The 10,975-nt window shown below is 44.4% G+C and overlaps 1 protein-coding gene across 1 annotated transcript in view; it reads left to right on the plus strand.

The window, feature by feature from the left end:
* Positions 1-105: 105 nt before the first annotated feature.
* The window catches only part of LOC104626081 (N-acetyltransferase ESCO2-like), a gene marked incomplete at its 3' end in the record, with an annotated part of 14,065 nt that continues 3,195 nt past the window's right edge, over positions 106-10,975 (plus strand). Inside the window, exons 1-4 of the mRNA XM_010293911.1 lie at positions 106-158; positions 1,721-2,726; positions 4,941-5,028; positions 7,906-7,966. Coding sequence (XP_010292213.1) covers positions 106-158; positions 1,721-2,726; positions 4,941-5,028; positions 7,906-7,966 — 1,208 coding nt within the window. The remainder of the gene's footprint in view (positions 159-1,720; positions 2,727-4,940; positions 5,029-7,905; positions 7,967-10,975) is intronic.

Consider the following 10,975-nt stretch of genomic DNA (forward strand, 5'->3'; position numbering starts at 1 on the left):
TCCCTTCTTTACTAAGTTTTCTTTGTGTTTGGTTTTTTTTTTTTTTTACTGGAAATCTATTTCAAGCTATTAAAAATGTGTTCTTGTAGGTGCTGTGGTGAAGACATGGCAGCTGTTACCCCGCAGAAAAGGAGCCGTAGTTCTACCGATATCGATGGGTATGTTAGCTTTTCGTATTTTTGGTTTTCTAATAAAAGCACCTTAATTGCTGCACATAGAATAAAACAGTCGTTTAAAATCCTTGAGAGCTTTTGATGTAAAGCGGACAAAATATTAAGGTGGATCTGAGACACAGGTAGCATCTCCCCATGTTTATTAATCAGAGACTTAAAACATTTTATATTGTACTGAGCATCTTGAGAAATTTCATCTAATATGTAGAGAAACTGAAGCTAAAAATGATCCTCAATCTGTAGCATAGCACAGAATTAGAAATGAGAAAGAGCCATTACCCTGAGCTGACACTTTGCAGGCCCACATTAGCAGGTTGCATTAGTTTGCATTTTGGCATTGGTTTTTTTTCTTTTATTAAAACAAGGTACCTTGTTTTGGCAGTCACCTCTGTCAAATGCGTACCCCTGCACGTGACATTCGCACACAGACCTGGCCCTGAGTCACAAACCCAGTAGAAACCTAAAAACTGATTGTTTAGAAACTTAAGATATAAACTCCCTGATGTTTGCATTTCTTTGTGGTAAAGCCTCAGTCTTTCCCCTTTGGAAAGTCTTTGATATACAGTACAGAAATACTGAGGTCTGCACAAATTGTCTGAATAATCTTCTAGTGTGAATAGAAAAATAGTTCCTTTGTTATGTATACCCCCAAAAATATAGATTTTTTTTCTTCTCCCCCACCCCAGTCTAGTGGAGGAGAAGCCACTGGCCAGGAACAAGCTGAGCTTTAAATCCAAAAGAATAGAATGTTTCTCGTTCTTTTGTAACTCTACCAGCTGAACAGATTTTTCTCATGCTTGTTCCTGTACATCCCCTCCAAAAATATTTCAGGGTGGGGAGAGACCAAGAGTGAAGTTTGATTGCTGAATTGGAAAGACAAATTCCCGGGATAAGTGTAAATACTCGCCGAGGCAACGCCTCGCTGCGTCGGGCGCCGAGTGTCTCACAGCCAGGAACGGCCGAGCGTGTCCTTCAGAGCGGTGTGTTACCTCCTGGGCAGTAGGTTTAGAAGCTGTTGGTGATTGACTGATGAGGTTTGAGATTCTGAAATAGCTGTCAGAGTGAGATTTCGAGGGGTGCCTTTCAGAAACCGGTGTAAAATATTGTGAGATCCTCCCCCAGCTTTATCAGCCTTACGCGCGGTGTGGGGTGCACGAGCTTTTTCAGAGGCGCAAACCTGAGTTGACAGAGTTGGTCTGAAACGAATCACACATTTATTTTTTTTTTTTTTCTCCATACTTATGAATAGCGCTGATCCTGTCAGCAGCATTCCAGAAAGTAGAACGACTCTTGTTCCCAGGTGCTTTAACAAGTTCAGGCCGGAAAACAGATTTGCTATTTAAAAAAAATAAATATATTTGTGGAGAGTCTTAGGCCTTTTGCTATTTGTATATTATGTTTTGATATTTGATATTTGTATTTGTTACAGGGCATATACCAGTAGAGACAACTAGGCTGAGTGACAGTTAAGTGGTATTTAAGTAAAACAATAATCAAAAAGCTTTCAATGATATATGTGATGTTTTGCTCTGCGATTATTTTTGCAGTTCATCCTCAGCCTTTGAGACTCCTGTGAAAAAAAGGATGATAGGCATTGCTGAAGGTCTGTCTCCACTCAAGAAATCGAGAAATAATTGGTTTGCTTCTCAAATAAAATGGTCATCGAGCTCCAGCGATGAGATGAAAGAAAATGAGGCCGTCGCGGGGAAGCCGGCGCTGTCGAGGACGCTGGATATCTCACCCCTTCAGGCAGCCAGCGTTCCCGCAGCTGCACAGAGGGAGTCCTCCAGGAAATTATCCCCAAAGACGGCTTCCTCGTACAAGCCCCTTGTGCCTGTGGTGTCTTTTTATAGCAAGGAAAAGCAGTACCTTACTCCCCTTGAGAGGAAACGACTGAACGAGAACCACTCTTGGGGTGAGAGGAACGGGGCTGAAAACCTCCCAGCTGCCAGCAGGACTGAGAAGACGAACATGAACTTGAGCAGGAATACAAGCTCGAAGCCAACCAAGCACACAACCAACTCCAAGCACGGCAAAACGGTCCCCAAAATGCTTAAGAAGGCCAAGGGAGAGACACCAGCGGGAAAACCCAGCGTGGAGAAAGAGAACGTGAATTGCCTAATTAAAAAGAAGATGGATTCACCCTTCAGAGTCCTAAGCATGACAGTTAAACCAGCCCTGAAACTCCAGCTGGGGGCTGCGTTCTTTTCCGCCAGGAAGAAATCACACTCTAAAAAAACTGTTGTAGACACCAAGTCTCTCCAGGATCTCCCCAGATCTCTGCAAGAAAACGATCAGCCCGGACCACCGACAACTACGAAGTCTAACTCGGCGCATAGAAACCAAATTCTTGAGGCGGGTGGTGTACTGAGAAGCATTTCTGTGCCTCAGAAGAAGGAAAATGAAAACAGGGAAGACTTCACAAGCTCTGCAAATCAGGAGGGAGATTCGGCAGGTGAAGGAAAAGCCTCTCCGCAGAAAAGCGGACGCGCCTCTGGTCCGTTTTGTACTTCCACGTCTGCCGCCGCGGGAGGCGGCGACGCGGGGAACGTGGTAAGTAGAGCTGGCATCAGGACCTGCGGAGGCATTCAGGTGACACACACCCACCTCGCTGTTTTATGTAGATATATTAGGACGTAGGCTGCTTTATTTAAGGTATTTTAGTGGATTTTGCCTAGGAAAACTTTCACAGGTTTATTCCTGCCTTATGAAGGCATAAAGCTGCGGTAAACTTTCAGGAAGTTCTCGTCAGCATCGCCGTCTGTTGCTAGCTCTCAGTTGTGGCGAAATAGTCAATTTATGATGGCTGAAAGGAAAGCTTTCTGCATGATGTTTTTGCAAAAAACAGGGTTTTTTTTTCCCATGATAAACAGCAAAGCTGAAAAAGCAGTTTTTAATGTCCCCCCCCCTTTTTTTTTCCCTCCTACTGTTCTAATGAATGTAACAAATGCCCAGCCTGACCTTGCTGAGTTTTGTGGGAGGTCATGAGCCTGCACCCTGGGCGTTCTCCCTGGAGAATATGTCTCTGAAAACGTTACCCGCTCAAAGCTGGAGGAAGGAGGTGCTTCCCAGAAGTTCTGCTGCTTGAAGCCTTTCGTGAATTTCCCCAGCCACGCGCTTCTCCGCCAGTGAAATAATTGGACAGAGCGTCTTTATTTAGCGATTCCTCCTGGGTCGCAAGGTGTTGCTTGCTGGTACAGCCTGTGCTGCAGTCCAGGCAGTGCTAGCAGGCTTTGCTCTGGTCTGAGGTTCTCTTGTTAGCGATTATTTCCTCAGCGGGAATGACGTGTGCTAGTTCTGCAGCTCCCCCTCCAAGGAAGCAAGACTAAGCCCCGGTTTCTAATGCTTTAAGAAACCAACAATGAGTTTTCTGAGGTGGCCTGTGTTTAAGAACTGTAACCTCTTTGTGTATCACCGAAGAGGTATAAGCAATTTTTATCTGTTGCTACCTTAGCAGTGAATACTCCTGGTGATAGGAAAGTGTTGTTTTGGGTTGCTTTTGTTGGGTTTTCTTAAACATACATTTGATTCTTGTGCAAATATGTTTAGCGGTGCTGGAATTGTTAAACTTTGCAATGAGTCTTGCTTATTGCCAAGAAGTTAATGCTTGCCAGAGCTCGCTTTTAATTTTATGATTTGCCAGGGAATTGTTTAGCTTGGGGTGTGGATTTTGCTTTCTAAAGCTGTGAAAGGTAAGGGCGGCAACGCAACGAGCGTAGCGGTAAAATACAAATTTGGAACAGGTTCGCAAACTCTTTCGTTACGCTCAATGTCCTATTTTGCTGTTGCATTCTGGCATCTAAAATGTAGGCAAGTAGGAAAAGCCAGTGGAATACTACCGTGGTATTTTATACTGGGCATTGAAGGGAAGCAGTGAACAAGATGGGAAGCTGTTTTTATAAGGCTAATGTGTTTTATATTCCCGTGTCGGTTCAATAAAGGACAGTTTATTGCCTCCTTTGTTCACCTGCAGTGTTTTAGTATCTCTCTCACGTTCCTGACTTGATTGTCAATATGTTTTTACAATGCAGCGTTAATAAAACACAAATGTTAGCTTGTGCAATCTAATCTCGCACGTGCAGTAAAAAAAAAACAAACCCAAACAAACTTGAAAGCATTTGATTCTGCTGTGATGGCAGTTTTTTGTGTTGGCAAGCTATTTCTCAGACGTAAACCAGAAGCATGGAGTGTTTGAAAAGGGAACTTCATCACTTCGGTACTGCAAACTGAACACAGACCAGGTTTTCCCTTGATCTAGTCTCAGATTCTGCTACGGCCGGTTGCTTTACCTGGTGACTGTCTAGGTTCCTGATGAGATGGGAAATAATACACTGCCATACCCCAAGAGAGCAGAGTTCAAGGCAAAAATCAGTTTGGCAAACTTTCATTTCCAAAAGCTGTTGGGATGCACAGCTGTAGGCAGAGAAGGAAGCAGAGGCCCAGAAGTGCTAAGGTGAAGATAGGATACAAATCTCCACAGCTGAGATTTATCTAAAAACGAAAGAAAAACCAACCCACAGCCCGCACCAAAACAAAGGCAGGGGCATAAGTAGGTGTTAAGGCGTTGAGAATCAAAAAACTTGATTGTTTGTCAGCAACTAACTAATTGTTTGTCAGCAACTTGGTCTTTACACTAGGCTTCGTAATGACAATTAATACTCGTTGTCAAGGTCACTCGAGCTATATTTGAGTCTGTAGCTGCTGGCTGAGAACTTAATCAACCAGAGAGTTTTCTTTGTGCCCTAAAAAAATTCTCTTAATTTATAGGAAGCTGATGAAATTGGTTCTGCCACCTGTGAGTTAGATGATGGCATTATTCCTTCAAGCCAGTCTCCATGTAAGGCGAACGAGCAAGGTAAGTTGGATTATCCATATCTTGGTCTATGACTTTTGTTGCTGTAGGAAAATGAGGCAGAAGAGACTTTGAAAATCCCTTTGGTTACCTGCTTTTCCCCAGCAGGATCAACGCTGCTGAATTCCCATGTTGTCCATTAAGTTAGTGTTTAAATAAGCTGGACGGTAATGATGGAGACTCTGCTGTCTCCCTGATGAATCTGTTTTAGTGTTAAGCAGTATGTAAATTTGTTTTTTATGCCAATGTCTAGCCTATCCTTCCTCTTTGCTTTACTACATAGCCCATGCCCAATAAGAATTGGGAAATAGCTGTATTTGAAACCTATTACTACATTTCCCCCCATTCTTTTCTCCCTGGACTGTTAGCCTGATTCTTGCAGCTTGCTTTTTGAAATCGGGGTTTTTAGGCATCTGACTCTTTCATTTATTTGTTTTCTCCAGACTGAGCCATGTCCTTCCCAGTGTGGGTATTCCCAAACAGATCTCCATCTGAGCCTCGTGAGCACTAATTAGCTGGGAGGGAGTAATTCATATATTTCCCACACAGTTGAACACATACATTTCCGTAGGAAACTCTGTGTTTGTGAGATGCTTTTGGTTTGAGGTAGACGATAACCCAAGTGTTTTACACACAGCTGCTGCCCAGAGGGTTGATCCCTATCTCTTATTTTGCCCTGGCTTCTTGTTAAGTGTAGTGGTTCCCCGTATCCTTATTTCAATCTATTTGTTTCTGCCCATTTTCAGTGTAAGAATGCTTTTAAAATTAAGCTCTTAAACGCCTCTGTGTGCTATTATCTACAAAGTCATAAGCATATATTATTGTTTATTCCTGATGGTCACCAAGGAAACTCCACTCTATACTTTTTGTTTTGGCAGTGAATTACTAACAATAATTATTTGAATATGATTGCCCCCCCAGTCAACTTTGCTCCTTTTCTTATGGCTGGTTTACAGAGACCATACTTCCCTACTAACACAAGGAGTTTTCAGATGTTATATGTTAATCTTAAGACATGTATTATTTTTCCTCTTGGGAATAACAAGTGATAATAAAATAATATTTAAGTAACATATTCTCTTTTTATTAAGGCAAAATAATGTGTTGGCCTCTACCTGCTGTCATCTTCCAAGTATGCACTAACATGTGCCAGTATGTTTGCAGAAGTTGAGGTCATGTTATTTTATCCCAATTTCCTGGTTTCTGCATTTTTCCCTTTTAAAAACAGGCAGCATTTGCTGTTCTAGCCTCAGCAGCCCTGGGTTAATTCAGTCCTTGCTAGTCTGAAAGGTCTGATTTATCTGAGAGTTCTCTTTACATCTTGCCCCAGCTGTGGAAGTTCACATCTCCTTTGTGTCTTAATCGTGCTAACGCTCTCGTCACAACTAATTCTTTTATTGATGACCGAAATAAAAAGGCACGAAATGTTTTGTCAACGTTCATCATCTGCTTTTAGCGTTTCCTCCTCTTTTGGTAGCAGAAACCTCCGGGTTTTCCTCTTGCTGTTAGCGGATGCTTTCCTGGTACTGTGGCCTTCCCAGGTAGAGCTTATTTTGCAATTTGGCATTTCTGCTTTCACTCTTTCACGTTGCTGCCCTGCTTTCCCCTGGTTTCTATTCCCATTGTGATTCCTTGAGTCTCCAGTGGGCAAAAAAGTCCTGATTTAGCCCTCTTTGTCTCTTACTCCATTTCTTCCTGGTGCATCTGGTCTTAATCTGTTTCTTGAAGAAATTGCCAGCACTCCTGAGCTCCCAGTCCCCCTCCCTGTAGTCTTGCTTCACACATCGGAACTTATTTACCCGCTTTGGGAACGGAGTGAAGCCTGTTTTCTCGAAGGCCACCCTGTCCCTGCGGTGCCCCCTCCTCTGGCTCTGAGGAGCGGCACGCTCCGTGCTGCCATCCCCTTCTCTTCCTGCCGCCCCCGGCGCCGTACAGAGGCTCCTTTCACTGTGTTTTCCACCTCTTTATAAAGCTGTTGCCATCGCATTCCCAAAGATTGCCTGACATTATTTGCCTGCTGGGGCCCTGCCTTGGCCCTCTAAGATCCTGCATTTCTAGGAAGCCGTGAGCTTTTTTACTGTTAGTGTCGTCTTCGTGGCTCCTCGTGATCTTTTCCACTGCTGATATTAACATGAGACCTTTTTATTGCGTCCTGTTTCCTAGAAACAACTAGTTCATCTTCGTGGTATGTTTTCTGGAGGCTGTTAGGGCCATTCTTCTGCTTATGCACTTTGTTTCTGCAATTCCTAAGAAGTCTCTGCCTGTTTGTGAATGCAGTCAAAGTATGAGAGCATAAAGCAGTCTAGTACCTAAACCTTTTGAGAGTTATGGGGAAAATATATTCCTAACTAATTTGCCTGGTTTTACTTACCAAAGTCTTTGCGAAGTTATCCTAGAACTTGCAGCTTGTGTGCTGTCACCTAGTGCTGAGCCTGTCGTTTCCCAGCTTCTCTAGGATGAAGAAGCTATAAGTTCAGGCTGCCTTAGCCAAAATAATGGAAAATGGAGAGGCCTCTGCTTGGTTAACGCTCTTAATTAGCAGCCAAGGGAACACTAAACTACTGCAGCAGAAATTTCTGCTTGGTATAATTCTTCATGATTCCAATGTGAGAAGGGAAAGCACCAGGTAGCCTGGATCAATGTCACTGAAGTGGATTGAAGGTAATTTTGGCAGGATACCACTGATGGACATAACCTTGATATCCTGCAGCATCAGCGCCTTCCCAGCACTCTTACAAGCTCCTGTCTCTAGGGTTCAATTTTACTGCTGCGTGTCATTTTTGAAGTCGTGTTGGTGTTTGAATTTCTGTTTCCATGTATCAACGTGTTCTGCAACGAAAAACGATTCTACACCACAGTAACTTCACTCATCTTTTCCAGCATCTCCTTCAAATGCTGTTGTCTACCCCATATTCGGTGCACCCCCAGCCAGCAAGAAAAGGTATGTTCATCTTTGCTAAGTCCCTCCAAACATGATCAGAAGTGTCATATCTGCAGAATCATTGTTCTTTTAAAAAATTATACTAGTTCTAAAAACAACAGCCTAGCTTTCTCCCAATCCTTGTAAGGTTTGGGAGTCTGGGCTCTTTATTGGGTTGACTTTTTTTTTTTTTTTTTGCTTTTAAAGGGAAGATGAAAGATGAAAGTTGTGTTGGTTTAGGAAAACACTAGTGGGTGAATAAGGAAATACACATTTGCTTGCTGTCTGTAGTACATTTTACTTGTGAATTTGTACATATTATTGAGCTGATTTTTTTTTTTTTTTTTTTGAACTAAAAAGGAAATAATCGTTTTCTCTTGGCTGTTGCTAGTGATAAAATCAGGAGAACGAGGGGGACTGTTTCAGGATGTATTCATCACTAAGAATGGCGCAGCCTCGATGGTGTTTGGGCCCTGTAGAGGGGTTTTTATTTATTTATACTACTTCTGGGTGTTCTCTATCTCCATATCTGGAGTGTCAGTAACTTCCACTCTTTATGCACTGGCCGCTCATCAGGGATCTGCACCTCCCATCAGCGCGAGACCCTCGACTTAACTCGCTTAACTCCGAACTTGAGTTGGCACCAGAGGTGTCGAAACGAGTTGTCTTTACTCCGTTTGGCAAGTGCAGCGGCACAGCGTGAGGTTGCTGGCCATACCGCGAGCAGGGAGGCATTGCCGTCCCTCGCTAGAGTCTAAACGACGGTCCGGCTTTATATACCTTTCAGTCTGCGCTGTGGGCAGCAAACGTAATGTATGGCCGTGAGTTGAGCCCGCCTACATCGCCGGTCGGCGTGGCAGCGACGCCTCTGGCGTGGGCGTTCTTGCCAGGCTTGAAGCAACCTTTTGAGCTAAGTTTGTGTACGTCGGCTACAGCGCGTGGAAATTCGGCTTTACGTTGAACTGCGGGTCCCTCGTTGAGTAACGCTGGAACGGGGCAGGTCAGCAACTCTGCTCAGCCCCGTCTGTGGCTCTTGGAGGAACTGGCAGCATCTGTCTCTGTCACACTCGACCTCCTTTACCAGTTAAGCCTCCAGTATTAATTTTTAGACTGTTGAAATGACTCACTTTTGGGGAAGGCACTGGCTTTCTAAAGTTGTACGGAGCTAAAGGTTTCAGAAGGCTTGCTTACCTGCCTTGCGCTGGCGTTGTAGAATACCCATGTTCTTTAAATTTAGCGTCAAACCCACCTCTCTCTGCCATCAGGTTCATTGCTTCTCTGTAGCAGCTCCTCCTGCGATACGCTTTTATAAGCACTACGGTGCCGTGGCTGACATCCACCGAATCTTCACCCATAGCGCTCCGAGAGGTACCTGTGTGCTCTACAGAAATCGCCTCAAGTGCCAGGATCAGTAACTGGGCGCTGCTCGCGTGCCTTTTGTATTGCACTTTTGTTTGGTTTTAACCTGAGAAATTTTAGTACAGCAGCGCTGGGTAGCAGCGTGCTCAGAAGATTTCGTCTAGGTGCCGAAGACAAGGCAGAAGTTGTAATAAAAATGGGTGAAAAGGGTTAAGGGAAGCAGCTGCTTCTCTTCCACTTTCCCATGCTCGCCTGAGTGGGTATTTCATAATTCTGCGGGGCGATGTTTGATGTTCGGTGTGGTGGAAATGAAGCACGAGCACGTGAAGTTTGCTTTTTGATTCTGTAACAGGCGTGATCTTGATAAATCGCTTGCAAGCATTGGGACTCGTAAGCTGTAATTGTACTACCTGATGCCTGTGCTGCTGATGAGTTTACTTCTTCAGTTAGTTTGCTGTCCTACTCGTAGACCTCTAGTGGAAGATGACTTGTTTTTCCACACAAGAACCAGAGCTACTCATCCCTCTCCCACATTGAATCAACTTCTTGATACGTTTTGTTAACAAAAAGCATTCTGAGCTGAGTTTATTGTGAACATAAAAACCCCCACTTAAAGTTGCTCCTAAAAGAGCCAAAATAAACCTTCCAAAACTTGTCGCGCTACTGTAGTCCTCGGCCGCAGAAGTGTTGAAAGAGAGATCTGATTGCAATATTTGCTTTGCTTCCTCATGTGGCTTTTCAAATACCTTCCGTGGTGTCAGTGGAACCCTGGAATGTGTGGAAATCCTGGTGTTTGTGATTAACTGAAAATCAGTCCTGGATTTGCAGTTGTCTCTTGGGAAGCTGATGAGCACAAGCTTTTCCTACATGAAGTCTCTGCTTTGGAAATTTTCCTTAGTATCCAAATCTATAAAATTGTTTGGTGTATCTCTAAATCAGTTCCATGTTAAGGTTCACTGCACAATAGTTACAATTTCCCACTTTAAGACTGCTTCAGAAATGCCACTTTACCTATGGAAGTCTAAAGGCAGGTTGGAAAAGCTGTGCAATTATTAACACCCCTCACAATGTAGCTGAAGCCCACCTTGTCAGCTTAAAAATTCACATAAAGCCTCCATGTCTGGATTTGAAGATGAAAAATTCCCCTTGGCTTTGCTTCAGCCTGCTCCCCTCTTTGGGAAGCTGTCCCTGCTAGACGGCAGAGGAGAGCTTAGCCCCAGCGCCGAGGGCTTTTCCTGAAACCTGCTGATCCCCTGGTCTACAGGTGGTGTTGGCGTGAGGGGCTGGGACTTGGGGTGGCGAAGCAGCGACTGTGCGGGGAAGCGGTCGTGGGACCCCAGGGGTGGATGGAGTGTGGGCTTGAGACCAAGCTACGGCGACTCTCGGCCAAAACCTTGTCACGAGTTCTTGTACGCCGTGGTCAAAACCTAGATGGAATGTGTCCTAGGTTGTTGGAGTGCAGTTGTTCATACCTACTGATGTCTGAAGGTGTAGTTTCCACACCAGCCTCAACTGATAAGGGTAAAAATACATATCTTTTTGATAGTACTTTGCTTCTCTGGGCTGCCCCCAAAGCCGCGTGGCCAGCAGGGCGAGGGAGGGGGTTCTGCCCCTCTGCCCCGCTCTGGGGAGACCCCCCTGCAGTGCTGCGTCCAGCTCTGGAGCCCTCGG

Source organism: Phaethon lepturus, unplaced genomic scaffold (genome assembly GCF_000687285.1).
Source record: "Phaethon lepturus isolate BGI_N335 unplaced genomic scaffold, ASM68728v1 scaffold39190, whole genome shotgun sequence".
Classification (NCBI taxonomy): domain Eukaryota; kingdom Metazoa; phylum Chordata; class Aves; order Phaethontiformes; family Phaethontidae; genus Phaethon; species Phaethon lepturus.